This window comes from Rosa rugosa, chromosome 1, assembly GCF_958449725.1.
Source record: "Rosa rugosa chromosome 1, drRosRugo1.1, whole genome shotgun sequence".
Classification (NCBI taxonomy): domain Eukaryota; kingdom Viridiplantae; phylum Streptophyta; class Magnoliopsida; order Rosales; family Rosaceae; genus Rosa; species Rosa rugosa.
This window is the reverse complement of record NC_084820.1, coordinates 9,351,052-9,376,868: the sequence shown is the minus strand read 5'-3', so window position 1 is coordinate 9,376,868 and position 25,817 is coordinate 9,351,052. Positions and strand designations below refer to the sequence as shown.

At 37.9% G+C, this 25,817-nt stretch overlaps 4 protein-coding genes across 5 annotated transcripts; 1 reads left to right on the top strand and 3 right to left on the bottom strand.

Moving 5' to 3' along the window:
• The first annotated feature begins 401 nt into the window (after positions 1-401).
• LOC133715588 (protein GRIP) lies at positions 402-7,976 on the top strand. The gene is made up of 22 exons (XM_062142129.1): positions 402-628; positions 706-1,131; positions 1,256-1,371; positions 1,471-1,640; positions 1,745-1,838; positions 2,407-2,493; positions 2,590-2,670; positions 3,279-3,404; positions 3,686-3,794; positions 3,901-3,980; positions 4,199-4,327; positions 4,432-4,532; positions 4,780-4,913; positions 5,069-5,166; positions 5,245-5,364; positions 5,460-5,487; positions 5,580-5,638; positions 6,216-6,287; positions 6,366-6,413; positions 6,643-6,748; positions 6,868-6,926; positions 7,408-7,976. Exons 2-22 carry the CDS (start codon positions 741-743, stop codon positions 7,519-7,521), a joined length of 2,322 nt encoding a protein of 773 aa, XP_061998113.1. The 5' UTR covers positions 402-628; positions 706-740; the 3' UTR covers positions 7,522-7,976.
• Positions 7,977-8,282: 306 nt separating this feature from the next.
• LOC133715577 (phosphoserine aminotransferase 1, chloroplastic) lies at positions 8,283-10,077 on the bottom strand. The gene has a single exon (XM_062142117.1). The coding sequence runs from the start codon at positions 9,844-9,846 to the stop codon at positions 8,566-8,568; it is 1,281 nt and encodes a 426-aa protein (XP_061998101.1). The 5' UTR covers positions 9,847-10,077; the 3' UTR covers positions 8,283-8,565.
• A 947-nt stretch (positions 10,078-11,024) lies between these two features.
• On the bottom strand, positions 11,025-14,359 carry LOC133727161 (G2/mitotic-specific cyclin-2). Its single transcript, XM_062154784.1, has 11 exons — positions 14,152-14,359; positions 13,937-14,057; positions 13,787-13,843; positions 13,457-13,502; positions 13,233-13,370; positions 13,017-13,142; positions 12,328-12,417; positions 12,022-12,243; positions 11,826-11,924; positions 11,557-11,735; positions 11,025-11,445 (listed from the first exon to the last, which is right to left on the bottom strand). The coding sequence occupies exons 1-11, from the start codon at positions 14,204-14,206 to the stop codon at positions 11,301-11,303; spliced, it is 1,278 nt and encodes a 425-aa protein (XP_062010768.1). The 5' UTR covers positions 14,207-14,359; the 3' UTR covers positions 11,025-11,300.
• Positions 14,360-17,487: 3,128 nt separating this feature from the next.
• Positions 17,488-23,071, bottom strand: LOC133715563 (uncharacterized). 2 transcript variants are annotated; one of them, XM_062142101.1, is made up of 14 exons: positions 22,886-23,071; positions 22,718-22,793; positions 22,511-22,621; positions 22,318-22,415; positions 22,131-22,214; positions 21,884-22,020; positions 21,644-21,716; positions 21,498-21,543; positions 21,287-21,396; positions 21,036-21,143; positions 20,895-20,954; positions 20,119-20,180; positions 19,097-19,409; positions 17,488-18,407 (listed from the first exon to the last, which is right to left on the bottom strand). In XM_062142101.1, exons 1-14 carry the CDS (start codon positions 22,961-22,963, stop codon positions 17,733-17,735), a joined length of 2,031 nt encoding a protein of 676 aa, XP_061998085.1. In that variant the 5' UTR covers positions 22,964-23,071; the 3' UTR covers positions 17,488-17,732. The 2 variants fall into 2 exon arrangements, with proteins under 2 accessions (XP_061998085.1, XP_061998094.1); XM_062142110.1 differs by having other exon boundaries at positions 22,718-22,790.
• Between the last annotated feature and the right edge of the window lie 2,746 nt (positions 23,072-25,817).

The window sequence follows — 25,817 nt, the reverse complement described above, 5'->3', positions numbered from 1 at the left end:
GAAAAATTTGAAATTGAAATTTAAAAAATACATTTACATTTGCAAATGTTGAGTGAGTTATCATTATAACCATATGCCGCCAAATCTTATCATTTGCCTATACTAGTACGTTTCTCACCATCGCAACAACTAGTTGTTTGTGAGAAATTTGAGAGATTTTTGCCACTAAGCTAAATGATTGGGGCCGTTTTGGAGTAAGTTGTCATGTTAATTTGCAAGCTTGGGGTTGATTTTTTCAGTTCTCTTCAGTTCATATGAATATATATTAAGTTATTAACTACTTTTACTTTTACCAAAAAAAAAAGTTACTACTGTACCAACTTAAACATTTACAAATCCACAGTCAATTACTGAAACACCCTTGGGAAGGTAAAAAAAAAAATGTAAAAATTTGACGGAGGCATCGACCATGTCCACCGTAACCACCGTTAGGAGAGACGCAAAGCAGATGCGAAGTGCTCACCTCAGACGACGACGTTTCTAAAGTCCCGCCCTGTATCTGTTTCTCTCTGTGCTCGGCTTAGCCTTCCACCCCAAGCCGGACCGACACCACCGGCGATCTCTCTATCTCGGCGGTGAAGAGCTTCCGTTTGCTTGACGGATCCTCACCCTCCAGCTCCCCCAAAAGGTACACATTCATTTGCTTCAAATCGATCCGACGAGATCCGCAAATTGATTATCTGATTGAATTTGTGTGTCTCTCAGCCTCAGGTAGGAGTTGGATTGGAGGAAGCGTGAGAATGGCGGAAGAGACCGAGGCGGCTCAAATGGAGGACAATTCGAAACCGCAGAGGCACGGAAGCGATAGCAATGGAGATCTCGCATTGGAGAATGGCAGCTCAGGCGATGCTCATGATCAGCTTGTGCTGATGGTCACGGAGCTCAAATTCCAGAACGAATTCCTCAAGTCTCAGATTGAAGGCTTTCAGAGTTTGCAACCAGCAGAACCGAGTGAAGGCGGTGGTTCCGAAGAGGTTGAACGGCTCCGGCAGAGCATTGAGTCATTGAATTCGCAGCTTGAGGAAGAGAAGCAAACGCGAGCTGCGGCAGAAAAGGCTCTGAAGCACCTTAGAGAAGAACACTTGGAAGCTGATTCAAGAGCGCAGGACCTCTCTGCAAAGCTAGCTGAAGGTCAGATTGTGTGGTTTCGTTTGTAAATTTGTAGTCTCTGTGAGATATTGGAGCTAATGACTGTGAATTTGCGAGTTTATGGTTAGGAGTCTGAATGTGTAGCATTGTGTGTTGAATTGTGTAGCTCAACAGAAGTTGGATCAAGAAATTAAAGAGCGTGAAGAGAAGTACTCTGATCTTGACTCGAAATTCACCAGGCTTCACAAACGAGCAAAGCAGCGTATTCAAGATGTTCAAAAGGTAAATATTTAGTGTGTAGATAGAATGTATAAAAAGGAAAACCGTCCTTTTAAGTGGAAATTGAGTTCATATGTTGGCTGGATACGTTTATATTTTCAGGAAAAAGATGACGTTGAGGCTCGATTTCGTGAAGTAAATGAAAGAGCTGAGCGAGCATTATCCCAACAGTCAGCATTGCAGCAAGAGCTTGACAAAACCAGGCAACAAGCAAACGATGCACTGAAAGCAATTGATGCTGAGAGACAACAATTAAGAAGTGCAAATAATAAGTAATATACATTTAACCGCCAACTATGACCAATTTGTGCATTTGTTGAGATAGTATAACTATTTTGTCATTTCTTATATTAACTTCAATTATACTGCCGATCAGACTACGAGACAACCTGGAGGAATTGCGAAATGCATTGCAACCAAAAGAGAGTGCTATCGAGGCACTGCAACATACAATTTTGGAGAAGGATCAGGTAGGAATGTGTATGCTCATCCTTTGAGCGATTCAGTGTCTGCTTTCATAACCTTACTTTCGATAGATCAAGAAGTTCATCGCATGTTCTTGTAGATAACCTATTGTGTATTTGCTTTCTGTCTAGATGTTTTCATTTTTGCTTAGTGTACGGTCCATGTGTCTTCCTAATTACATTATCCTGCATATCTGTTACATTTAGACCTTTGGTTTATTTTGCAACCACAATAATGCGTATGCAACTTATTGTTCGGCTGTCCTGTTTGGTTGTACGTGCACAATCCAGTGGCTGCATGAGCAAAGTCTGATAATTACAATTAAAAAAAAATGATGAATGATTATTATTGTGGAAGCACTACCTTTTCTATTCATCTTGAATCTTCTGGGACTTGGATTATTATTATTATTAATCCAAGCTGCTGAAATATTATATTTCCAAAAGCTGTAAATTATCACATCCAGCAAGAAAGTTCATAACAATCTAAATGAAATATTTATTGATAAAAAAAATATAAAAAAAAGAAGATAAAAAGAGATGTCTCTGTTGATGTTAACTTGCGTTGTCTCAGATGTTAGAAGATATGCGAGGTTTGCTTCAGGCTGCTGAGGAAAAAAGGCAAGCTTCATTAGCTGAACTCTCTGCTAAACATCAGAAGGTGTATATCTGTTCACAGACCTCAATTTTGGTTCCATTTGCATATGATAAAAAGGAATTATGACATAGTTCCTCTTTGTCTCTTATCTTTTTTCAGAATTTGGAGAGTTTGGAAGCGCAACTTGCGGATGCATCATCCGATAGAAATAAAGCAACTGAAACTATTTCTTCACTGCAGGTGAGAATTTATTAATGATGTTGATTCCATTTTCAAGTTGGGTTCACTTTTCTGTAAGTGGCATTGTATTTTTTGGTGGCCATTTCAGTCCAATACATACTAATCATCATGAATAGTACTTGAAAGTTGAAACCTCTTAAACCTCTTCCTTGTTCTTTTAGGTAATTATAAATTTTGATATTTTTATAACTTTTCTAATGCACTTATATCAACATTGTCAAGCCCATAGTTAGATCAGGTACAAATCAGCCTTCTGCAGACTCATAAACCTTAGGAAGAAATTAGCATGTTTGAGTTTAGCTTGTCTCAATCAAGTGGCATGCTGGGCCTTATACATAACCACGAACAAGTTAATTTGAGCTTGAGTCTTCAGCTTCTTTCTTTTGCAGGCCAGTATTAATATGAGAGAAAGGTATTTCGCTCATTAATATACTGGGGGCTGAAAAGTTTGCCTTTATAATGAGAAGACACTGAAGTTGAAATGAATTACTGGCTTTTCTATCTTATATCTTTGCCGCCTTAAGTAATTTTATTCCAGTGCAAAGTCTCGTTGCACGTGTCTGGATTTTTCAAATTAATCAGACTGGTAAATGAATGTAATTTTCCAGATGCTAGTTGCTGAGAAAGAGTCAAAGATTGCAGAGATGGAAGCGGCATCAACGGGTGAGGCAGCAAGGCTTAGAGCTGCTGCAGAAACTGTAAAAGGAGAGCTTGCTCACCTTAAACATGAGCATGTATGAATTGAACTCATAGGATAAGTAAAAGTTATGCATATATATTATGGCCTCCAGGATATGGATTTAATTATTTCTTTCAATAAAATGATTGAATTCTTTTTTGGCTGCCATCTTGCTTAGCCCTGTAATTTATGACTTTTGCTGACTTGGAGGGAGACATTTTTTATGTCTCCTTTGATAAATGTCATCGTTAGCCTTGCCTTCGGTTACATTACAGGTCATGTACCTGTGGGATATACTGCTTCTAAGTTTGATTCTAAATACATTTAGTTGTTCAGGAGAAAGAAAAGGAGAGCTGGGAAGCTGCCTCTCGGGGACTGAAAACAAAGCTGGAAGTCGCTGAGAGCAATCGGATATGTGCTGAAATTGAAGTAGCCAAAATGAGAAGTATACTTGTTTTCTGTGCTAAATATTCATCTGTTTAGGTGTATATATATGAATTGAAGTAACCAAATGAGAAGTATTTATATCATCGTGGCATGCTATTGGGCAGGTCAGCTGGAATCAGAGATGTCTGCACAAACCCGAATGCTTGATGCAAGAGATGCTGAACTTGCAACTGCCAAGGAGGAGGTATAAATTTACTCTCTTCTGTGTTACATCATCATCATCAGAGTTGACAGCCATACTCACTTGAGTATGTCTTTGAATCTTGCCCTCCGACTTGCAAACCTTTAACAAGGGCCATGATCTTGCTCAAATATTCTGCAATTCTTGATTTTGTTGAAGGTGAAGTTGCATACATTTAATCTTTCTTCTGTCCTTACTGTTCTACCTATTATATCCTGCAGATCAACCGCCTTAAAAATGAATTTTCTTCCTACAAAGTACGTGCTCATGCACTTCTCCAAAAGAAGGATGCAGATCTAGCTGCAGCTAAAGACTCTGAACAAGTTACAGCTCTTGAGGAAGCACTAAAAGTGCGTGCTTGTAATTAATCTCTGCTTTTGTAGCATGAAGAAAAATATTGAACTGCCCTGCTCTTTCCATTCACTTTTAATACTATACATGTCTTATCCTTTAGGAAGCTGAAAAAGAAGTTTCGTCTCTGAGTGCTGAAAGAGATAAGGCCCTTCAGGATCTTCAGGATGCCTTGACGAATTATAATAAAGAACTAGCAGAAAGGTAATATTATTGTTGAGTTCATTTAATCTGAAGTAAGGTCCTTCATCGGAGTTCTTCTAATCTAGCCATTACTTTCTGTTTATTTTAGAACATTCTTCTCCTTCTATTGAGCAATAACTAATAGGCCCAAAGATGGGTCTTATTAATACACGGCCCATCATTGAATTTGAAATTCTTCGTTACGTAATATACCTCTGTCAAGTGTCAAGCAATTGATCTTGATCTTCCTGTGCCACACTTTTTACAGAGATGCAGCTCTTAACGATACCATGCAGCAGATCAAGAGCTTAGAAAAAAAGCTCGAGTCTACTAATGCCCATCACCGATCCGCCAAAGAAGCATGGGAAGTTAACCTAAGTAATTTGGAAGAAACATGGCGGGGTAATATTTTTGTGCTAATCAACTTTCAAATAGTGTTTCTTAATGTTTCTTTTATGTTTTTCCTATTTGTTGGTTAACTCTTCTAGGAAATGCTTATTTTGTTCAAAGTTTGAGAGCAGTTTTCATTGGGATGATTTTTTTTTTTTTTTTTGCAGCAAGATGTGAAACATTAAGAGCTCAAAATGAAGCATCTTCTGGAGAAGACATAAAAAAAGAACTGGAAGAGCTCAAATTACGGTATAAAAAATTGAAGGTATTTGCATTCTTCCTGCTCTTTCAGCCTCTAATACAAATGTTATTATTTTTCACTTATTGTGTTCATCATTTGCAGGAAGAACACAGTTCATTTCGTGATCTTGCTGATAGAATGATGGAGGAGAAGGACAAAGAAATTTCTAGACTTGTAGATGATAATAAGAACCTTCATCAATCTTTGGAGTCAAGACCAAAGGTAGGTTCCATTTTTTTCAAGTAACTTTACCCTGATAATCCAATTTTTGCTGTTTTTCCCCATATTTTCCTGACATTTTTTTATATAAATCTCAGGTTGATCATAACGATAATTATAGCACAGGTAAACATGCTGAGCACAATTATTGGATTTAGGGTGGTTTTTACCAGGATGCATGGTGAAGTTCTAACATGTTCTTTTCTGGACAATATCAGGCATGCATAAACAGGATCCATCAAGTTTAAGCACCTCTGCATTAGAACAGCAGATTCTGGTAATCATATTTTTCCTCTGTATTTTTCTTGCCGTGTAACTACAATGCCTAAATTTCCATTTCTACTTTCATGTCTTTTCACAAAAGAAGTGAAAACCAAGTATTTTGTTGAACCCGTATTAGCACGGCGGTCATGCTAGAGATTTACAATTGTAATCTCTGAATCAGATAATTGAATTTGGTCGAATTAGAATATCTAGGTGCTTTATATGGTTATCACGATAAAGAACATTGACCGTACTGGTAATCTGTAGAAGTAAGACTGATTTAAATTCTGTAACCCCGTTTATCATCAATATCCTCATTTTCTCATCATGTAATAGTTGCTAAGATGGTGCGAAGTTTACTCATCATATCTTCCTCCATCCTCTGACTGATATGGTATGATGGTCTAAAATGGTGAAATTTGAGCTCAGGTTTATGAGCTATTGCTTAAGATCATATCTAATAAATCTGACTATTTTGCTTAAGATCTTACTATGAGCTCAGGTTTATGAGCTATTGTTTTTTATATGTTTGTATTCTTTTCTTTATTGGTGCCGGTGTGATGTTCATGAACTGAATTAATGTAAATCAGATTCTGGCAAGGCAACAAGCGCAAAGAGAGGAAGAGCTAGCACAGTCACAGAGGCACATTTTAGCGCTTCAAGTGTGTAATCCCTCCTCATCTTGATTACTACTTAGCTGCAGTGCAGTTCTCTTATACATGTTTATTATTTAAAATCAGGAGGAAATTGAGGAGCTGGAGCATGAAAATCGTCTGCATAGCCAACAGGTATCAAGAAGCCTGGATATTTACAGATCTGAACCCTGTAGGCTTGGTTGGCTTTAGTTATTTACGGTTCCTTTTGAAAGTTGTGAGAAACTGTAGAATGTAGAATGAGAGTCGATCAAAATTTTATATGAATTTTTCATATCTGAAATGAAAATGCTGATGATTGGCTTCAGTCACTGAACAATGGAAGATAGAAGTTTTGATTGTTTGAGTTTCGTGACACATGTAGGAAACAATGTTGAAGACTGAGCTTCGCAACATGGAAAGATCACAGAAGAGGGAAGGAGTAGATATGACTTACCTCAAAAATGTTATATTAAAGCTTCTTGAAACTGGTATGTTTTATAAAATATTGATACAAACAATCAAAGTTTGTTTTATCTATATTTAAATGATCATCTAGTGAGATACAAGTGATGTTTAAAATACTGATAATTTTTGTTTACCAAAATAGGTGAAGTGGAGGCTCTATTACCTGTGGTTGGTATGCTCCTTCAGTTTAGTCCTGAAGAGGTGAAATTCTTATCTCCTACTTGATGCTACAGTTATAGTTAGTAGTTGTCTGCGACATGATATTATAGATGCTCTCAAGTTATTAGAAAATGGGTTTCACCTAGCTCTGCCCGACTCTCAGATAGAGACTGCAACATGACAGTCATGACTGTATAGAGAAATATAAATCATAGAGGCAAGATTATCACATTTAACAACACTGCTGGTGTTATTACTGGTTAATTGTGTCTTCTGTATAATGGCTGCCCAAGTGTCAGACAGTGGGACACATACAGATTTGACATAGTTTCCGGCTATGATGATGGAATATTGGGGATGCATTTCATTACATTATGATGGCACGACCCCACATCTCTTGTTTGGTGATTCTCCTCCTGTAGCTTATAAAATCTATTGTAAAAGAATTCTAGTGGAAATTTCATGGGTCTTGCAATGGTTTTAATAGACTGGATTGAATTCTAATATATGCATTATAATGCAGATCCAGAAGTGTCAACAAGCATACCGTGCATCTGTAGATGTCCCTCCTAGCCCAGCAAGTGATGCTTCAGGATCTGCCACCTCCTCGCTTTTCTCAAGATTCTCATTCACTTAATGGCAAAATGAAGTTTTGTAGACAATTATTTGCACGAAAAACCGGCTGCTACAGGTGCTTGTCTCCATACAAAAGTTGGAAGGGCGCGATCACAGTAGATCTTGTATTCTTTTGTAAAAGTGAACCATTCATTCTCCATACATGTAAAGTACGACAGCACAATTCAGTCACAAAGAGAGAGAAAGAGAGAACATTCTGGGCGTCATCGGTCCTTCCATGATTTATTGTAGTGTAACAAAAGAAAAAGGCATGATTTGGTTATTTATTGGGACGAGAGTACGGATGTTGAGGGCATGCTTTTATTTGACATCTGATTGAATAGTACAGTTTATTAGATTACCATAACAGTCAGATGGCAACCTCAGCAGTTTTACCTCTGCTCACACCCTCTTGTTACTCTTGTATGTAATGTTCACGTTGGTTTTATATGCACGAATCAATTTTTTGACCATCGATTTGAGTTGGCAGGTGGGTGATCATAGGTCCTTGTCTACAATAAATTTCTTTTTTGGTTCGAAATCAATTCGGTCTCAGCAATATGAGCTGCGATTTTAATTTCACTAAAAGAGTATCAGACAAGATTTATCAAAATGATACCCCTGTCTCCCTGGCTATTTATTTTCCGAAGATTTTCTTCTTGGTGGGTGGGGGGTTGTTGGAGAGTGATTTGCAACAAATAATTTGATTTTGTTTCGATTTTCAGACTAGAGAGGCTTAACTAGATATGAAACAAGAACGAAAGCAAGAGCCGACAGTAACAGTTGAACTGAAAAATTGAGTTATTCATTACTCTCATCTTATGACAACAAAATTAAATAGCAAAATTAGCCTAAACCCCCCTAAACTTATAGGACATCAATTTCATCCCAAAGGACAAGAATTTCATAACATGCATCCAAAAATGCACCTTACATAATCACATTGAGCAAACAACAATGCCAAAAAAATACAAAACAGAAGAAAACAAGGATGTGGCTAACAACCCTAATAGAAATGGCAAGAGAGAAAAGGAAGCATAGATGAGCATATTGGAGGATAGCTAAATCAAGCATGCTTTGCCTGAAAGTCCTTCATGAAAGCAACCAACTTCTCCACCCCAGCCAAAGGCATAGCATTATATATAGAGGCCCTCATTCCTCCCACTGACCTATGCCCCTTGAGCTGCACCATCTTCTCCTTAGCCGCCTCCTTGATAAACTCGGCTTCCAACTCCGATTTCTCAAGCGTAAACGGCACATTCATCAATGACCTCACCGACTTCTCCACCGGGCACCTGTAAAAACCATTGCTCCCATCAATGGCATTGTACAGCAGCTCCCCCTTCTTCTTGTTCTTCTTCTCAATCCCGGCCAAGCCGCCCTGCTCCAGCAAATCCTCAAACACAAGCCCACACATGTAAATCCCATAACAGGGAGGAGTATTATACAACGAATTGTTATCATCATGAATCTTGTAATCCAGCATTACTGGTGTGACTTCCTGAGCATTTCCAATCAGATCCTTCCTGATGATCACAATGGTCACCCCAGACGGCCCCACATTCTTCTGTGCCCCGGCGTAGATGATCCCGAATTTCGAAACGTCCACAGGCTTTGAGCAAAAATTGGAGGACATATCAGCAATCAAGAGCCCATTTTTGGGGGTTGGGTAGGTTTTGAACTCAACCCCATGAATGGTCTCATTAGCACATATATGCAGGTACTTAGCATCTGGGGTCTGCTCTAGAGCATCAAACGCCGGAATCTTTGTGTACTTTTCCGACTTACCGGACCAGATCACCTTGGGCTTGCTGTACTTCTGGGCCTCCTTGAAGGCCTTGTCGCCCCACGACCCGGAGACCAAGTAATCCACTTTATCATCGGGCTTGCACAGATTGAGTGGGATCGCGGCGAACTGGGTGGTGGCGCCGCCTTGGAGGAAGAGGACGGAATATTCTTGGGGAATATTCAAGAGGGTTCGGAGGTCGGACTCGGCCTTCTGGATTATGGAGGAGAATTCCTTGCCGCGGTGGCTCATTTCCATGACGCTCATGCCAGATCCGCGCCAGTTGTAGAGCTCCGATTGGGCCTTCTTGAGGACGTTCTCCGGGAGGTTGGCGGGCCCGGCGGCGAAGTTGAAGACCCGATCTTGGGACTCGGGCGGGTTCGGGCGGAGATCTTGGATTGGGGTCGTGGTGGCAGCGCATTTGATCGAGATGGGTTTTGCGGTGGTGGAGATTCGGGTGGAGGTCATGGGGACGGCGGTGAAGGGTAGTTTGGGGTTTTTGAGGAAAGTGGGAGTTGGGTTTTGGAGGAGGAGGGAGTGAGGTGAGGTTGCCATTGCCATGGTGGCGGGTTTTGGTGGTTCAGAAATAGAGAGAAAGAAGGAGAAGGGTTTTGTTGGTGAAGATCTGAATCTTGGTGTTGAGGTATTTATATTAGGGGTGTTGTGAAATTGGATATTCCATTAAGGTGTGTATTTCATAGATTTGAATTTTGGTGTGGTTGGTGGAAAGGTTGAAACTTGGAAATTGGAAATTGGGATCAACAGTACGACGTCGTTGGGAGTAGGAATTGTGAGTTTTATAAGTTGGCGGCTGAGGCTCATGTAGTAGTAGGGTTTTGATTGTTTTGGACTATGGTGAACACAGACTTGCACCACAAGGACTTCTTTCTAAAAGGTTTGTGATAGGATCACTTTCACTCACCCTACCCTTCTTCTTTTTTTGTCCATTACTCAAGTGCAAGAAGTGTGATGGTAGTGTTGAATTTGGATTTGGATTGGAAATGTACAAATGTTATTATAATACCTTTCAAAGCAAAATTGAAACTTCCTTTTATATTATCATGCAAGCGATGCTAGTTATTAATGGGTTTTGGTTTGAGTTGGAAATGTGTAAAATTAGTAGTTTCATTTCTATTGTAATGAACAAGATGTATCAAACATCTGGTGAAAAATCAGGGACCTATGTGGCCATTACATATATTACTCCCCTTCATTCTAGAAACTCTTTCTAAGTGGGTGTGATGATTTCATATGTAAGATTATATACTGACATATAGTTGTTATTTAGGTTTAATATAGTATTCTCTAAACTAAATCCATTTTGAAAATGAAACCAAATTTATTACCTAAAGTACTATTTTCAATTTCCTCCAATACTTTATTTTAGATTTCATGCGACATAACTTGTTATGAATTTATAGGCTTATATCATTTAGAAAGCAAGATAAATGCTAAATGAATGAACTAGCATTCACAATGAACCTTTTTATTGTGACAGGTCTAGCATGAAGATCTACTGATGTGATTCGTTAAACAGCCCTATCTATGAATTTACAGTAGAGAAACACTAAAACCTCAATTAATACAGAACCTTTTAGCAAGTTCTATTTCTTTTTTCCGTTATTCCCAACAAGTGTAACTGATGCTAGTGACATGGGTTGTGAACTGAGTTAGGTATCCTGTAATAATGTACTCAAAAACAGAAAGCACAATCCAAGTTGACAGCAGATTAAGAAATTTGTATTTCATTGAATTATTGTCATGGAATAAGAACTAAAGTACAGTCAAAGTAAAAAAAAAAAATGGAACGAAAAATGAGTATGCTCAATTAGAACATACATGCAGAAGAATCAGCCATGGCTGTGAAGCAATGAGCAATTGAGGCTGCAAGCTTAGAAATCTAGAATACCAATTCCCATGTGCAACCACAGTTGCTGAATTATTATGTGCATATTCCCCACCCACCCAATCAACCCAATTACAAATGTCATGTAAGGTTAGTAGTATATGCCTTGCTATAGTTGGGTCTGTAAGAGAAACTTTGCTGGTTCACAATTCGCAATGAAGCCAAACTTGGATGTACAGAACTTCCTATGTACCCCTGTGAGTTTCCCTGTTGCTGCCTTTTGGTGGAAACCAACCATCCAACTTGTACATTCTCTGATAGCAATCAAGAAGTTACCAACATTAATAATTCTTTATCTGTTGATAATAAGTATCATATTGTACCATATCTAGTGAAGGTCATATATACACAAGGCAAGAACTTACAAAAGCTGATCTTCCGAGTAGTTTGTGTGCCACTCACAGGTTCTACTCCACTGCTTGAAACCATAAAGAGTACACTGAGCAGCGTAGACTGCACTAGCAGCCAACAAAGATGGCGAGAACTTAAGCATCTCGTATTCCACGAGAGAGAGCTCGATCAAGAAGAAGGATAAAAGTTCAAGCTGTTTTGAGGACAATAATAGTTTCAGAATCTTATTACTGTGATAAACTAAATTGATGTTAGAGGGTCAGTAGTTAGATTCACTCCTGACCTTTTTGTCAGATTGAGCAGCCTTGAGGAACCTTTTCATGAAAACATACGGTGTTGGAACTGACATGTTAAATTGCAATGTGTTGAGGATCAAGCTCTCCTGCAATTTTATTGGAAAGGAAACAGAATTTCAATTAGTACATATTCTCAAAGAAGTGAATAAAACTGTTCAGGATAAGCACGGAAAATTGAATTACCATTTCCAGGATTTCCTTCCTTGTGTAAGCCTTATCGGATATAAGGATTAAATCGCCCACAACAGGCACAGAAACTTCCTCATACTTGCATGCTAAAAGCATGGCAACCAGACCAACTAACTGAAGTTTCTTTCTTACCACTGTTTGCTGGGATAAAAATCTATCTATAAGATTAACAGTAAGAAACAATGTCTCGTCCAGGAGCTCAAACTTGTCGTGCACCTGTTGATTTGGATATGCAGATAAATCATTAGAAGTTCATGAGAAATCAAATTATATATTGTTCAACTAGAAAGATTAACGTACCTCAATAAGCCAGTCAATTAGTATAGCCCTCATCTTCTCATTGATGTCAAATTGTTGTTCCAGATAATCAGGTGGGACACAGCTAAAACCCTGCAAGATAAAAAAACATTATTTAGTCATCACACTTTGGTTGGAATTGATGGTTTCCTACCAATATACTTAATTTGGAATATCAGATAGGAAAATTGGTTATTCAAAGACCAGATCAATACTGGCTACTGAGATAGTTTCAAAAAATCAATATCCACCGAGAATCTGAGGAAACATTTAGAAATGAATTCCAAATGCAGGACAAACAATTATTAGTTGAATCTAGCCATGACATAAATGCTTTCCCTTTCCAGATAATTATAACTCTGTCATGACCTTATGAATGAATCCATCATAGATCGACTCATCCCTGTGTCATTCAAGGACTATGTGTACATTACTCTTAATGTGGCTGCCACATTAATATAGCACACCAGCACACAGGTGTACCTATAAATGAGATGAATGTCTAATTCAGCGTGTTTTTGAGTGAATCTGTTTGGTTCAAACAATGTATGACTTTATATCATTTGAGTTTTGTACCTTGAGTTGAATGTCTAATTCAGCGCGTTTTTTAGTGAATCTGTTTGGTTCAAACAATGTATGACTTTGTATCATTTGAGTTTTGTACCTTGAGTAGTTTTTTGAGAGTATATTACCTCCATTTTCCTGTAATAAGTATAAAGATCCTCAACATACTCCACAACCGCTAGTGGGTTCTTTAAATCGCTGCTATCAATGTCCACAAGTGGCTCCTCCACAATATCCTCCATTTCAACCTCCTTCTGAAACATCAAATTTTCAATTGAATCAGTAAAATGGGTTTTTCCAATAAACAATAACAATCTAAAAACTTTACAGGACGAAAGATATACCACATTGGCTTCATTAGGCATTGTTTCTGCATGTTCTAAGAACATGGGCTCTGGCTGGTCAGCCTGGTCTTCAGGTAACTTGAATTCCTCATCTATGAATATACAATCTCCAAAACTATCTGAGGGTTTCTTAATTTCCTGTTCATATAAATCACATTACCCATTAGATAAGATAAAACAGATAAATAAAGTCACAAATCAATCACAGGAGGGTTAGTAGGTACCTCTTGACTCAATTGCTGAGTGCTTCCAATTTGTGCAGCAAACTTCCTACACATTTCAAACCAAACCCAGTGTTAAGATTTAAACCAATAAAAAGGTTGATAACTCTTCCTTCAACACATTCACTCATGATTACTGTCTCAATTTCAAGCATGAAAATCATTGCTCTCTTGAAAAATGAAAGATCTAAGATCTAATTTTGAATTCCATTTACTTTTCCCACCTTTTTCTCCACAGCCCAAATTCAAATTTTCATTTCTTTTCACCCCACTTTTTCTCCACAGCTAAATACTTGAGCAGAAAAGTGAAAACCAAAGGGCTCAAATTCTAACCTTGTAATCGGTCTATGTGCCGGATCTGCCTGCTTCTTTTCACAGATCTCATGCTTTCTGAGAACAAACCAAAAAAAAAAAATCAATCCCAGGACAACACCACCCCAATAATTCCATGAAAGATTAAACATTGGAACCTAAGAAAATTACCCAGGAAAGCCTCTCTTGTTAACAACACAAGGGTATGGCTTAGCTCCGATTAGACTCTGATTAATAACTCCCAATGCCCTCCTGTTATGCCCAATCTTCCTGTTACCCATTTCTACTCCCCCTACATTTCATCCAAAACAGACCAAAAAAATCAAAAAAAGCCACAATGTTTACGGTTTCAAATCCAAATCCAAATCTGGGGCACCACAATTCACCTTGAACATTTGTGGGTCTGACCAGATTAGCACAGTTCTCATCAGAAATAACCATCTTGATGAAGGAACACAGATCAAAATCAAACCCAAATTGACAGAGAGAGAGAGAGAGAGAGAGAGAGAGCAATCAAGGCAGAGAGAGCATGTAACAAATACAAGTAGAGTAGTGGAAGTAAAGACAGAGCTACATAATAATAATAAAGAGAGAATCAGTGGGCATTTGTCTCCAAAGAAGCCCTTAAACCCTTTTTCAAATACAACGGCTAGTGAAATCTGGCCGTTGGATCATGCCGATTGGGATGGACTTTCTATGTATGTCTGAACAACGGTCATCTACGTTGGCATGTGGCGTGTGCCGTCCTTTCAAATCAAACGGCCAATTTTTTTTTTTTTTTTTTTTTTCTCAGAGTGAGAGTTTTTCACTTATTCCAGTTTTTCACTTAATGCAATCAACACCCAATGATTGGGGGTTTGGTCGGTATACACGGCAGAATCATATGCGCTCCAGCCCACTTGAGCCTGTTTTTATTATTATTCTTTTTTTTTTTTAATAATAATATTGACGAAGGAAAGAATGAAAATGATTGTATATTAGTTTACCAATTTAGGATGGTTATATATAGTTAGATGATAATGTCCTGGGATTATAGAATCTGACCAAATTTTGCAAGTTCTTATTTGTTGGGTAAAAAGGAAATGATATCCGGTGTTTTTCATGATATAGAGGAATCTCCGAATCTCCTTTCGTAATTGTATTCATGCTATAATTTTTTTTTTTTATGAATTTAATGAAAAAGAAGTGAATTGCGATTGCTATATGTAGTAGTCTTGCTTGGCTAAGAGCAACTCCAACAGCTTCCCCATATTTTATTTTTTCTCTATTTTAAGGAAAACTGAGCTTCTTTTACTCCAACGGATTCTCTATAACTATCCCTATTTTAGTGATAGTGAGAAAAGAGAAAACCAAATTCCCTAAATTTACAGCTTTTAGGGAACAATTGTGGAGATTGCTGTAAAATATGGAATCTGTTAGAGTTGGAGAAAAAAAAGAGGCTAAAGCTTTGACTTTTGCTCCCCTATAATACAGAAATTATAGGGAAGCTGTTGGAATTGCTCTAAGCTTGTTTAACCTCAATTGGATACGGGAAAAACAATGGAGCAGGGAAAGAATTTGAGAGAGCGCGGGAAATGTTTGTAAGAGCGGGAAGAGTTTAAGAATAAGAATAGGGATCTTAGAAAACAGGTCTTCGCATTCATATATACGAAGGAAAACTCTTAGAGCAACCCTAACTCGGAGACGCTCCAAATTGCAAATTTCTTGTCCGGCGGTGGCCCTGGCACCTCGGCTGGCCATGGCCTCGCCGATGCCACGTGGTTCTGTTGCCGGACAGGAACTGAATGAGTTGGTCAAGTAGTTCTTTGATTGGGTTGCTCAAGTTTTTTGGTAGGTGAGGTTTGGTTGCGGGTTTCTGGTAGGATATCTCTGGGAGGTGGCCGATCTTGTATTGATGGAGGATTGGATTGATGGCGCAATTCGAATTCAGTGGCGGCGTCGATTGGAAATGGTGAAATCGGGACGGGTTCGTGGTGATGGAGCTTGTGGCAGTGTGGTATTTCGTCGTGTTTTCTTGTGGCAGCGTGGTTCGTCAGGTTTCGGTCGTGGTGAATTGTGGCGGACTCGGGGCGGCGGGAACATGACGGAGATGTAGGCACAGAGGCGGGGCTGCACTGGAAGTTTGGCGGTCCGGAGGTGGTGACTGGACCTGGGCCAAGCCAAGCCTGCTGGGCCTTGAGTGGGTCTTCTTCTTAGGCTATTTAGGACTGCAGAATTTTGGGCTAGGGTTTTTTGCCCTAGGCTCATGTTTATGTTTTTAATTAGTCTAATTACAATAATTCCTTGTATTAGGAAGCTACGCATTTGTGTGCACTCTATGTATCTCTAGCGCCTCTGGAGTAGTACCAAAGGAGGATCTCCGATATGTCTCCGTACATGACATGTCTAATGAGTGGGTCTATTTATATGTACCAATGTGGGTACTACCACTATCTTCTTGTCTGTCTGTACATGGCAGCGGAAGCCGGAAGGATATGTAACGGTCTATTCTGGTTTTAAATGAATATATCTATTGGCACCTGGATTCGGGTTTGGTTCAAAATAAAAATAAAAATAAGAATAGGGATCTTAATATTTATTTATCAAATCTTTTTAAATGATAAAATTTCCCCGTCCCAACTCGGGACCAACATGCTAAATTAATTATTTCCATTAAATTATAAGATAATACATTTAAAATATTTCCTTTGTACTTTATAGGTCCCAAATATTTTTCTAAATTAATAATTTAGTTAAGAGGTACGTAATAAATTGACTATGAGGTTTTCTAAAAATATGAGTAAAGACTAGTTTGTCCTCTGTTGAGATTTTGAATCTCATCTTTAATTCGCAATGCGTCCAAAAGTAAATCAAATAGTATATTGAATCTTAACTTGGTCACTTGAATCTTCTAGTACTTAAATCTTAACTTAGTCACTTAATGTGAAAAATTGAATTCATTGAATCTTAATAAGTGAAAAAAATTAGTAGACAATGAAACATTCGGCAAAAAACAAATAGACGAGACACTAGCAGCTGTAGATCATAAGATTTGGACAAAGAAAGCTATAGATTAGAAGAGGAGCGTAACCTAAATATTCTATTTTGCTCAACTCGGACAAACAAAACTAATTGGTACTTTAGGCTATTGTGGACCAACAAACACAAGGAACAAAAAAAGTACCCCTTTTGGACCCAACAAAGTCCCATTTTGCCAACTTCAGGCCCATCCCATGTACATGTACCAAAAAAAGCAAGATTCCAGCTCCAAAAGATCTTCTTCATTCATGAGAGCAGGACTCCTATTACTTATTCACCAAGGTATGGTTGATGTCGACATTGAGATTGATTGTGCTGCGGTGATTACTGCCCTAAATGGCTAAATGGGAGCATGGAGGACTTCTCTGAGGTAGGGTGTATAGTTGAAGATTGCAAGGCATATTTAAGTGTTATTACTTCTTTTTCCTTACAACCTATTTTTCGTGAAGCAAATGGTGTGACCCATAGATTGGCACATCTTGTTAGTGTCTCTTACTTAGATGATTATTGGTTAGATGAGACTCCTGTGATTATCCGGATGTACTCTATGAGGATTCTTGTATTAGTACTCAAGGTGTAGGTAACATGTCCCCCTCGCTGTACAATCATCCCTCTTATATTAATAATAATAATAATAACGGGCGTGGGGCTGAGCCTCCCAGTTAGGCTGGGTTCCAAACCCCTTTTCAAAAAAAAGATCTTCATTCAGCGCCAGCAAATCATGAAATTAATACAAAATTTGTAATACAAACTATTCTCTAGTGCCTCTTAATCAAACACAAGTATTACCTAAGCCTACTTCAAAAAGTGCTAAAACCTGAAGAATGAAAAGAAATGGGAATAGGAGGACAGCAAATGTTACAATGAGCAAAATCTGGGGTATGAGGATATGTCAGCTTCTACAGACCTTCTGAACATACATGTCATTTTGTCAGTTGCAAAATTATGTTTACTTGAAGAGACTAGACAGTCGAAATTGACTGCTTTTCTCCCCCTTGTCTGGTACTTTTCGTTTCTGTACCTTCTCACCGTTCGAGAGACTAGATAGACTGTCATTCTCCTTGTCATTATTCTTCTCAACTGTCTTTAGTTGCTGCTTCGTTGCCTCATCCCATGGTACACACTGCTGCTTCGTTGCCTTATGTTTTTTCTTTATCACCTTCTCTTCAGGTAACTGGCATGTTTCCTTCTCTACATTATGTCCCAGAACTGAAACCAATTGTGATATTGTTACAGCATCTTGGTTATCAATATCCATCTCTTGCTCCAACGGTCTGCATTTCTTTTCGACCAACTTATGTTTCTTCGCAATCTCTTGTTTTAGTTCAGGAGTATCAGGTTTAAGGCCACGTTTTTTACCCTTATTGCAATTTTCCTTAATGCTCTCCTGCTCCAGGTGTCGGTAGTCCTCCTGAACAAATTCCTCCCCTTTCAAAATACTACTGCTCATGGTTTCTAAAATAATTTTGCCAAGCACAAATCTTGTCTCGTGCAGAAAACCTTTCCGAAGTACAGGGTAATCAATTTCATAACTTTTTCTTTCTCTGTTGTAAGATTTGATGTCATCCGCCAGAACTCTAAAAATTTCAGCAACACTTTGGGCAGTTTTCTTTGGTACAAATACCTAGAAATCACATCAGTTGCAATATTTTAGACACATTAACTACATACAAGTACTCCGACTAACATGTTAAATTCAATCACTACAAGGCTACCACAAGGTATGAGAATAATATGGTTGTAATAACTTCTCAGTACCACATCTGACACACATCATATAGAATTATAGATCAACACAAGGAAACAGAGCAACAATTGCAATTGGATTTTCTGAGACGGAGATGTGACAAACTCAGGATTGAGCCGAGGATCATTTCCATGGAGTAGGGTAAAGTTCTGTCATCCATTCCAAGCAACCTGTTGCCATGTGTTGACCTTCCAGTTCCAAAAACATGTGTGTGTGTCTAATATCGACATTGTGATGATAAATAAAAAAGAAACAACCAAAAGATGATCACACGTCTTGCTACCTCTCAACATATGACAGAAATAGCACAGTAGTAGGTCACTACAGGATTCAGAGAAGTTCTACAACTAGTGAAAAATCTCATTTTGACTCCATTGAGTCCTAGAATTTGTGGCATTTTTCTTTGGTAGAAAATTAAAGCTGATAAGTCAAAAGTTAACACAGTTGCAGATAAGTTTTATGCTCTGTGCTTGAATTTTAAGGCCAAAGTACCAAATAGAACTATAACTATATAATGATGCTCCAAGTTACAGCTTATGGAATGAATAACAATCAGATGTACTTACCAATCCAGAGCATGGAGATTCAGGATACTTAGACATCGTTTCGACAAGACTCTCAGTTGCAGTTAGAGCAGCAATAGAATCTAAAACAAGAGAGGCCAATAGGGAAACTTCTTTTTCAAGCTCTTCCTTTGATTTACATGCAGATGAACTTGAGATCTCAGGTAGATAGTCAACTATCACTTGAGCATTGTCTCTAGCAAATGTAAGACCCTTTTTGCATCCCCCACGATACAGGATAGAAGCAAAGGTGAACACCACAAGAGCGTCTTGAGGGTGACTGACCAGTGCCATGTGAAAAGCCAACAGAGCTACCCTGTAAGAAAGACACAATTAATCTTCAGAGACATTCAAATATATATAATGAAAACTAACTATGTCATAAAATGCATAATTCAAATCTAATTAGGAGCAAGCACAGCCACAACTATCCTGCAAATATAGTCGACAAACCTTAACTGACATTATTGCCCAGAAAGATTAATCCATGGGTTAAGCACTAACCACAGAATCCCCAATAGATTCAACCAATAGGTGATTGTATGACTTACAATGGTAGCTATGACTCATGTAACTTGACCCAGCTATTTTGATGAGATATAGAAGATCTACGAGGAAAATAATTTTCTATATGCCTTTGCTTTATTTCTGTAGACACTTGTCTGAAACAAGTGATGCACTTTGATTATCTCCAATGGCAAACACTTATTACCCAAACGTGTTGGCATCTTGGAGGAAAGGTAATGTCGGAAGGAATTTAAAATTTTGAAGTAAGGAATTTACATTTGTGAATCTAATTAATTCCTAACTCACAAATCCAAGCTATACTAGTCCCCAGAACCAAGTTAAAAAATTGCCATGGAGTGAAAGTTGTAATCTAACAGGAATAATGACAATTATCTCACCATAAACTGCAGTCAGAAGGCCAATCAACAGTGGCAACTTTATCCAAACTAAATAATAATGACAATTATCCAATTTCTAGAGAAAATTGTAATCTAACAGAATAACGACAATTATCTCACCATAAACTGCAGTCAGAAGGTCGATCAACCGTGACAACTTTATCCAAATTAAAGAATAGTTTCTGTTGAAAAGGGAAAAAAGTTAAATAAAATGTTAGGTAGAGATATGGAACAAAGAGGCAAAGACTACTGAGCTACGTACATTACAAGTAGTATCAATAGAAATACCAAAAGAACAATATATAAATAATGTGGAAAAAGAATTTAGAAACCTCTAACAACTATTGTTCCGTAAACTCTATATTGTAGTGCACTTAATGAAGTGTAGAAGTTCTCACATTATTCACCAACTTCACTGAAGCTTTGAATTTGAAAACACTGAGGCCTTCTTAGACCACAATTCAAGTAGTGGAGTAACAAGTACAAATGCCACATATGACTAACATAACTGTCTTTTATGAACAAAAATTAAAAACCCTTTAACAGTTCTTGTTCAATTGGGCATGGCTCAAAACAGGGACCTCCTGCCTAAAGCTACAGCTTTTAGGAGACATCAAACTTTAGCAAGTAGATAGGTAGGTAGAGTGAGGAGATACGAACTCCAGAACACATGGAAGGGCCTCACTATTCCTACTAACCCCTTGGTTTTCCAACAATCCTATTTGTGCAACAACAGACATGTAAAAGCTCCAACATTTGCAACTTCATAAAATGCTCCTAACTTTGGATTTGAGAAAACTGAGGCCGTCTTGTAATAACTCAAGAGTACAAATACAAATACCACATGAGCACCAAAATATGTTCCCAATTTTAAGTTTTTGTATTGATATGCTTACCATCAACATCGTGGAATTCTGAGGAAACTTCCTAATCCTCTGTTCATCCAAGTATGCTGCCTGCAACACAAACAACCTATTATACAAAGTAGTGATTAAGAAACCATTTGTATAATGGCATAGAACTCAGAAAATACATACATGAATTGGAAGTAGAACTCTGAGTAGATTGAATTCCCAAAGCAGACAGAGAGATGGCTCAGCAGCTCCATAAGAAAGCATATAGTTCATTTCCATCATAATTCTACTCTGAATGGATAAAGAATGTCAGTTTGAACAAGTAGCATCTAACATCATCCCTCAAATAGACAACTGGAAAAAGAGAAGGGTACAACAAAGAATCCAGACCAAAAACAGCCTCAAACAAATAAAGCTCACACAGGGTTGGTTACCGTTGCCAATGTCGAAATGGATGAAGAAAACTTATGTATAGCTGTCTCGGTTTCTTTTGAAATTTTCAAACTCAGACGAGCAGCAATTCTTAAGCCACGTAAAATTCTTGCTGTATGACAGAGTTTGCATAGAATTCAGAATCCAATACGATTTTCAGCCAGTGCATCCAACTAGTGTCAATGTTTATGCATGAAAGGTCAGAACACATACCGCAATCCTCTTTAAATGACAACTTGGCGGAGCCTAACGACCGTAGCTACATCCATGTCAACCAACAATAACATATCTTAATAAGCTTCAAATAGTATGTCGGAATATGTGCAGACTTCTATTAACAACATGAAATTGATAGTTACCTTTGAGGATTTCAAATCCGCCATTCCATTTGCATAATCAAAGATTTTATTTGATAAAGGATCAAAGAACAAACTGCTTCCAGAATTTCACAAGATATCCTGGAGTTAGATGGCATTGAATTTACAAAGTTCAAATGAACAGAGAGAGTGTTACAATTGATAAGATAATTTGAAGTTTGAACTTATATTAGTGACAAAAGTGGAACAAAAAAAAAATTAAACAAAAGAAGAAGGATTCACCTGTTAATTGTGAAGTCTCGATGCATGCTGTTTCTCCAGCGGATGAAATCTTTCTTATCACAGCCCTTTGGCATTTGAGAGAAAGTAACTTCTTTATCGGAGTGTTTTGCTTTTGCCACCGTTTCAAAACTGGATACCTGTTGCAAAAAATTAGAGAAATAACACAAGAACATCAAGATGGGATGTGAATGCCACATATGCAGACGAATGAACAAGAAATACCATGTTACAATATTCACCAGCCAACCTCTATGACAGAACCTTTAATATGCACCATACATATAGGAAATCGTTGTCCGACAATTTGTGCACGATGGAACTGCCTCTTGATCTGTAGCGAGACAAGCAAACGAATTCAAGTCATCAACGCGCACAAATTCATCAAATTCATCAAAACCTTGCGAAAAACTATAAAGCAGCCAGTGTTACAAGACCTGCTTAAGATTAGCTGTAGTGATCACATCAAAGTCTTTAGGAATTCTTTTGAGGATCAAGTCCCTCACACATCCGCCCACTAAGTAGGCTTCAAACCCTGCATACATATCGCAAGATAAGCACACCATCGAACATCGAATGAAGCTTGAACAATGTACCAATACCACACTTCAGATAGCATAATGTTGTTACCTTCCCTTCGAAGTATTCTCAAGACGTTCCAAGATGACTCGGGAATCATGGACCGTGTTATCCCAAGCACCCTCGAATCCACCTTTCTCCATTTCGACATGTCAATCAACCCTAACAATCCACAATTGAAACACCTCAAAAAATTACAACATACACAATCAAGAAGCTAGAGGCTTTCACATTTGCCCCAATGCTGAATCGACATACCCTCTTCATGGACCGACTCAGGAACCATTTTTGGGCGGGACTGAGGGCCTTCGGAGAGCGTGTGGGCGAGTCTCTGCTGTGTTCAAAACCAATGGTCACCATGTGTTCGACGAAATGCCTCAACGAAAAAGCACGAGGTGTGAGAGAGAGAGAGAGAGAAGAAAGCACCTGTTGCTGGTTAAGAAGGAGTTTGAGGCGAGATAACAAGTGATTGTTGCCCTTGCCTCTGAGGGAAGTTATCGCCATCGGCAGTGAGTATAAATATCATACTATTACGCTCATGGCGCGCTTTGTTTTCTTTGCCTTTCAGCTCAGCCCTCCCTTCCCATAAACCTAGGGCTCATATCACCTGGCTGTGACTCTCAGCTGTCACCGCCTCATCTAATTTTGGTTAAATATTAGTTTTCTTTTCTTCTTTTTTTGGGTACAAAAATACACTATGGTGGGGGGTTAAATATCAGTTTTCTTTTATTATTAGAAAGAATTTTTTTTTTTTTTCGACATTATTTTGTAGGAGAGAGTAAAATTATTTTAGACAACTCTTTTTAGTTCAATTAAAAGTTTTCATTCTCAAAAAAAAAAAAAAAAGTTTAATATTGTTTTGCAAATTAAATCATGTTGATTGTTGAGTTTGAAAATGTATTGTCAATTTTGGTAAAACTACTTTTAAAATGGTTTTGATTTTGAATAGGGAGCTTCTATTCATACCTCTCAAAATAGCATGTGGATCTCCTTACTTTTCTGTAATTTTCAAAATCCTATATTGCCCTTGAGAAAAAAAAATTTATCAGTTTTTATTTGTCTTGACTAAGAAAGAATACCAATCCGAGAGATCTAAAAAAAAAATTCCAAATTTCAGTTCGTCTCTTTCTTCAATAGAGATGATCAACCTCTTCATATGTCCTCCTCAATCCTACAAATTTCTTTAATCCCCCAATACCCACCTAGACCATGAAAAACCCAGCCTCCCTCGTGTTGAAATTTTATACTTAATGAATCACTTTACGAGTCTTTTTTTTTTTTTTTTGGAGAGTTAAGGAAGACAGGATGTCGGAGCTGGTGGGTACATATGTCGGGGATGTGGATGTTGTTGGCGGCGGCAAAAGGGAGGCCGGAGGGAGATGAGTTGAGGAGAAACATCTTCATCTTAATGGTGGAATACGTTACTATAAGGCCATGTTTGGTTCATGGATTTGAGGCATCAGGAAAGGAAAGTCTTTCCTTTCCTTTGTTTGGTAACCACAAAATCTGGAAGCACTTTCCTGACAGAGGGGAAAATTGGGGGGAAGGTCATTCCACTCAAGACCCATGGGATTGATTTTCCCCTCTTCTTTCCCAGCATTTATGACTGCAATTTTGGACAATAATAACCTTGCTCAAATATACAATTGCCAAATATACCCATTGAAACATAGTTTGTATTTTTATTAAAATACAAGGGTATTATTGAAACATAGCTATATTTTTACTTTCCTTTCCTTCACCAACCAAACACTGGAAGGGAAATCAAATGGTCTTTCCTGGATGCTTTCCCTGCTTCACCAAACACAGGAAAGGAAACCTGACAGGAACTTTAGTTTCCCTTCCCACTGGAAAGACAAGGGAATTGATTTCCCTTCCGTGAACCCTCATCTGTAACATCTTCATCTTCAGAGAAAAACTAAAGGGGGCAAAACTAGAAATTATGGAGGAAAAAAATCAACGGATGTGTAAATACCATTTTAGGAGGTATGAATAGAACCACCATTTTGAATATAGTGTCTAGTCGTATTAGTTATTGGAGAAAATAATAGAGCAATTAATTAGGTGTGATGTTTTTTTTTTTTTTTTGAAAATTATTAGGTGTGATGCTTAATGTGCTTAATGTGAAGAAGTTTGATAAAAGGAACTATTAAACGAGTCCTTCGTGATGATAATCTTTGAATTTATTTTTTGAATAGAAGCTTATGGAATTTATAGCTTATAGGTTACAATCATATTAATATAGTACTACATAGCATTATGGTATGTTCTTATTGAATTCAAATCATCAGTGATACTAATGTTTTTTAACCTTAGGAAAAACAAGTAAAACATAAATGCCATGTTATGGTCTGAAACTTCATTGCCACCTCAAACCCTACTCTTGAGTAGTTTAGCTTGGTATGAAGAGTATATAGCTGCTCAAGGCATTAGAGTCTATGAGCAGAGATCTCCAAAGGAACGGTATTGGAGGCCACCATTGCATAATAGATTAAAATTGAATGTAGATGGTGCCTTTCTACCATCTTCTACTATTGGGGGTGTTGGAGGTGTTTTACGAAATGCAGCAGGTGATTTCATTGCAGGCTTCTCACATCATCTTGATCATGTTGCCTCTGCACATCAGGTTGAGCTACTGGCAATACAAAAGGGAGTTACTTCAGCAAGTGCATGTTACTAATGTTGATTTGGACAGTGATTGTCTACTAGCAGTGCAAGCCATTTCAGCTAACGAATTGGATCTTTCAGAACACAGAAGCTTGATCTTTGATATTCAAGCATGTTTGAAGACCATTTCAGGATTGAAAGTTGCTTACACTCCTAGAAACACCAACTGTGTTGCTCACAGACTTGCTAGTTTAGCTTATGACTCCAATATGGACAGTATTTGGCAAAACCATGCTCCAACGTATGTGTTGGATACACTTATCTATGACTGTAATCATCTCACATGATCAATGAAGTTCTACCATCATTCAAAGAAGAAGAAGAGAGCAATGTATGCTTTTTTCTTTACACTACCTTATTTATTAAGTGACACACTTTTTTTATAGTTAAACAATATCGCTTATTTCAAAATGTGACGTAGATTGCATGAAACATCATTCATTATCTAAAATGATGAAATGGATCGAATCTTCCATTACTTTATACTCAACTTGATACTGCTATCGATAAAGCGTCGACTGCGTCGTATTATCATCCTCCACATTCTCAATTTTCTATATCTCATAATCTTCTATAATCTCGGTTTAAAACAAATATCATTCCAGAAGCTTCCAAGATAATTACCAATCTCCAAACTCTACTTCCAAAAATACTCATTTATCACTCCCAAAATAATAAAAAATATATAATT

Coding starts and splice junctions, on each gene's coding strand:
- LOC133715588 (XM_062142129.1), top strand. CDS start 741: ATGGCGGAAGAGACCGAGGCGGCTCAAATGGAGGACAATTCGAAACCG. Junction 3,795..3,900: donor TGAAGTAGCCAAAATGAGAA/GTATACTTGTTT, acceptor GCTATTGGGCAG/GTCAGCTGGAATCAGAGATG. Junction 5,167..5,244: donor TACGGTATAAAAAATTGAAG/GTATTTGCATTC, acceptor CATCATTTGCAG/GAAGAACACAGTTCATTTCG.
- LOC133715577 (XM_062142117.1), bottom strand. CDS start 9,846: ATGGCAATGGCAACCTCACCTCACTCCCTCCTCCTCCAAAACCCAACT.
- LOC133727161 (XM_062154784.1), bottom strand. CDS start 14,206: ATGGTTATTTCTGATGAGAACTGTGCTAATCTGGTCAGACCCACAAAT. Junction 13,371..13,456: donor CTCAGCAATTGAGTCAAGAG/GTACCTACTAAC, acceptor TTATATGAACAG/GAAATTAAGAAACCCTCAGA. Junction 13,143..13,232: donor TGCCTAATGAAGCCAATGTG/GTATATCTTTCG, acceptor TTGATGTTTCAG/AAGGAGGTTGAAATGGAGGA.
- LOC133715563 (XM_062142101.1), bottom strand. CDS start 22,963: ATGGCGATAACTTCCCTCAGAGGCAAGGGCAACAATCACTTGTTATCT. Junction 22,794..22,885: donor TCCTTCTTAACCAGCAACAG/GTGCTTTCTTCT, acceptor TTTTGAACACAG/CAGAGACTCGCCCACACGCT. Junction 21,717..21,883: donor CGAGACTTCACAATTAACAG/GTGAATCCTTCT, acceptor TTCTGGAAGCAG/TTTGTTCTTTGATCCTTTAT.